This window comes from Silene latifolia, chromosome 10, assembly GCF_048544455.1.
Source record: "Silene latifolia isolate original U9 population chromosome 10, ASM4854445v1, whole genome shotgun sequence".
In the NCBI taxonomy this organism is placed as follows: Eukaryota; Viridiplantae; Streptophyta; class Magnoliopsida; order Caryophyllales; family Caryophyllaceae; genus Silene; species Silene latifolia.
In genome coordinates, this window is record NC_133535.1 from 37,808,133 (window position 1) to 37,811,465 (window position 3,333).

The 3,333-nt window shown below is 39.5% G+C and overlaps 1 protein-coding gene across 1 annotated transcript; it reads left to right on the top strand.

Moving 5' to 3' along the window:
• Positions 1–232: 232 nt before the first annotated feature.
• Positions 233–2,242, top strand: LOC141607456 (uncharacterized). Its single transcript, XM_074426805.1, has 4 exons — positions 233–626; positions 770–1,020; positions 1,131–1,300; positions 1,642–2,242. The coding sequence occupies exons 1-4, from the start codon at positions 233–235 to the stop codon at positions 2,240–2,242; spliced, it is 1,416 nt and encodes a 471-aa protein (XP_074282906.1).
• Positions 2,243–3,333: the final 1,091 nt, after the last annotated feature.

A 3,333-nucleotide genomic window follows, 5' to 3' on the forward strand; every position in this document is an offset into this window, starting at 1 on the left:
CCTATTCTAACACCTACCAATTTTCCTCCTCTTCACATAGTTAGATCTGTACCTATACAATCTACTCCAGCAAAGCATATTATGAGATTGAATAGGCAGGAGAATGTTGTGGGGGTAAGATTATCTGCTAAATTTAGTAAGTATTCATTTCTAGATGCTTTGAATAACTCTAATGCTTCCAAGGGGGGGGGGGTAGTAGAGAGTGACAAGGACCCCCCTGAGGACACTATCAATGTATAGCATAGGTTTCTGGAATGTTAGGGGTCTTAATGACCTGAATAAGCAGAAGGTGGTTAAATGGTTTTTGCACAATAATGAAGTGGGCTTGTTTGGGTTACTAGAAACAAAATTGAAACCTGGAACTCTTTTGAATAAAAACACTTCAATTTGTGATGGTTGGAGAATTTCCACTAACTGCAGTTGGCATAAAGGAGGTAGGATTTGGGTTTTATGGAAACCAAACTGTTTTGAGATTAACTTTATTTCCTACAGTGCTCAGCATATTCATATGATAGTAACATCTAGAGCTGATAATAAGACTTTTAAGCTCACAATGATTTATGCTTTTAATGGTTTGGAGGAAAGGGTGGCTTTATGGAATACTTTGAAAGAGATTTCCTTTGACTGTACTGCACCTTGGCTATGGTTAGGGGATTTTAATACTGTTTTGTCACCAGTAGAAAGATTAGGGGGAACACTACTGATGCTGAAATGCAACATTTCCAAGATTGTGTTTCTATCTGTGGTATGGATGATATACCCTCCACAGGTGCTTTGTTTACCTTGTCTAATAAGCAAAACCCTGCTGATAGAGTCTACAGCAGGCTGGATAGGGCCATGGGTAACCAAGCTTGGCTGGAAGATTTTGGGGATAACTATGCTTATTTTCACCCTGAGGGTTTGTTTGACCACTGCCCCTGTACAGTTTTGACTACTCACTCTACTTTCGGGGGTAGGAAAAATTTCAAGTATTTTAATATGTGGGGCTCTGCTAGTCAGTTTAAGAATATTGTTGAGAATGTGTGGAGCATTCATTTTCAGGGGACAAAAATGTTTTCTGTTATTAAGAAGCTCAAAGCCTTGAAACCTGCTCTAAAAAGTTTGAATAAGCACTGTTTTTTACGATATAGAAAACAAAGACTACTATTGCAACAAAGGCCCTTGAAAATATTCAGAAGAAGCTGGTTGAGAACCCTGGTGACATTGTTTTATTACAGCGGGAGATGGATATGGCCCATGATTTGAAGGAACTGATTTCAACAAGGGATAGTTTTTTTATTCAGAAAGCCAAAGTCCAATGGTCTTTGGAAGGAGACTTAAATACTAATTACTTTCACCATGCTATCAAAAAAAGAATTTATCTTAATAAGGTCTTCCAAATTGAGGATATGAATGGAAGATCTTGTAGATCGATGGTGATTCTATTCAGTCGCTTTCCTTGAATATTATCAATCTCTTCCTGGGTCTCGGGACCGAGACGAGAAAGTGAACCCGATGTTGTAAGGAATGGAGCTTGTTTGTCTTGATGAACATAGGAATATTTTGAGCCGGCCATTCTGCCGAGGAGGTTAAGCAGTGTTTGTTTAGCATCCCTAAGGGGAAATCTCCTGGACCTGATGGTTATGGAAGTCAATTTTTTAGGGATGCTTGGGAGATTATTGGTGATGAGATTTGTGATGCAGTGCAAAACTTTTTTGATACTGGCAAATTGTTGACTCAACTTAATGCTACCATCATTACTCTTATTCCTAAGGTGGAAAGACCTGAGACTGTTAAGCATTATAGACCTATTTCCTGTTGTAATGTGATTTACAAAACTATATCTAAGCTGCTGTGTGCTAGGCTTGCTGTGATTTTGCCTGACATCATTAGCAGGAATCAAGGAGCCTTTGTGAAGGGGAGGAGCATCCTTGAAAATATTCTTATATGCCAGGATTTGATCAGGCTTTGCAATAGGGGTATGGCTTCTCCTAGGTGTATGTTCAAAATGGATTTACAGAAGGCTTATGATACTATAGAGTGGAAGTTTGTGGATCAAATGTTGTCAGCTCTTAATTTTCCTTATAAATTCCATCAGTTGATAATGGCCTGTCTTACTTCTCCTACCTACACTTTGAATTTGAATGGTGCTCATTTTGGATATTTCCCTGGAAAGAGGGGTTTAAGGCAAGGAGACCCTATTTCTCCTCTCTTATTTTGCATTTGTATGGAGTATCTCTCAAGAATCATGCTTTATCTTTGACAATTGGCATTTCGGATATCACCCCCTATGCAAGAGTCTAAAATTGACTCATCTTTTATTTGCTGATGATTTACTGATGTTTTGCAAAGGGGACAGTCAGTCTATTATGCTGCTCCTGAGAGTAATGGCTACCTTCTCTGCAGCTTCTGGCCTGAAAGTCAATGCTGCCAAGTCTGAGGTTGTCTTTAATGGAGTAGTTGCTACTTTAAAAGCTGATATCATTCAGGTCTCTGGGTTTCAGGAAGGTACTTTACCCTTTAAATACTTGGGAATCCCAATTCAACCTGGCAGGCTTTTAAGGAGAGATTGTCAAGTTCTTATTGATAAAATAGTAAGGAAAATTAGAGGTATTGGGGCAAGGAAGCTCAGCTATGCAGGCAGGCTGGTTCTCATTAATTCTGTGCTGAATACCTTGCATAACTATTGGGCATCTATTTTTCTTATTCCTAAGTGTGTGATTCATCAAATTGAAGCTATTTGCAGGAATTTTTTGTGGGACAATAGCTCTGAATACCATAGAGCTCCTTTGGTTGCTTGGACTGATGTTTGTCATACAAAAAAGGAAGGAGGACTAGGGATTAAAAATGCTGGGGTGTGGAATGTGGCTAGTGTAGGGAAGTTGGTGCACTGGCTGTATACTAAAGCTGATAGGTTATGGGTATTATGGATTGATCATGTTTACTTTAAAGGAGCTGACTGGTCTAACTATCATCCACCTCCAGATTCTAATTGGAACTAGAGGAATATCTGTAAAACTAGGGAGCTTCTTTCTGGTGGTTATCAGGGTCATCACTGGAATGGGCAACCTACTGGTACTGGTTATACTGTTAGTTCTGGATACTTTTGGTTACAGGGCACACACCCCCCTGTCCAATGGTACTCTGATGTTTGGAGTCTATGGAATATTCCTAAGCATGCTTTTATAGGATGGCTGGTTCAGAGGAAGGCTCTTAATACTCGTGTTAAACTAGCAAGACTGAGTCTCATGCGGCTCGATAGGTGTTTTTGTGTGAAGTGATCTTTGAAACTCATAAGCATCTGTTTACAGACTGTATCTACACTTCTAAGGTGACTGCTGGAGTTGAGGATTG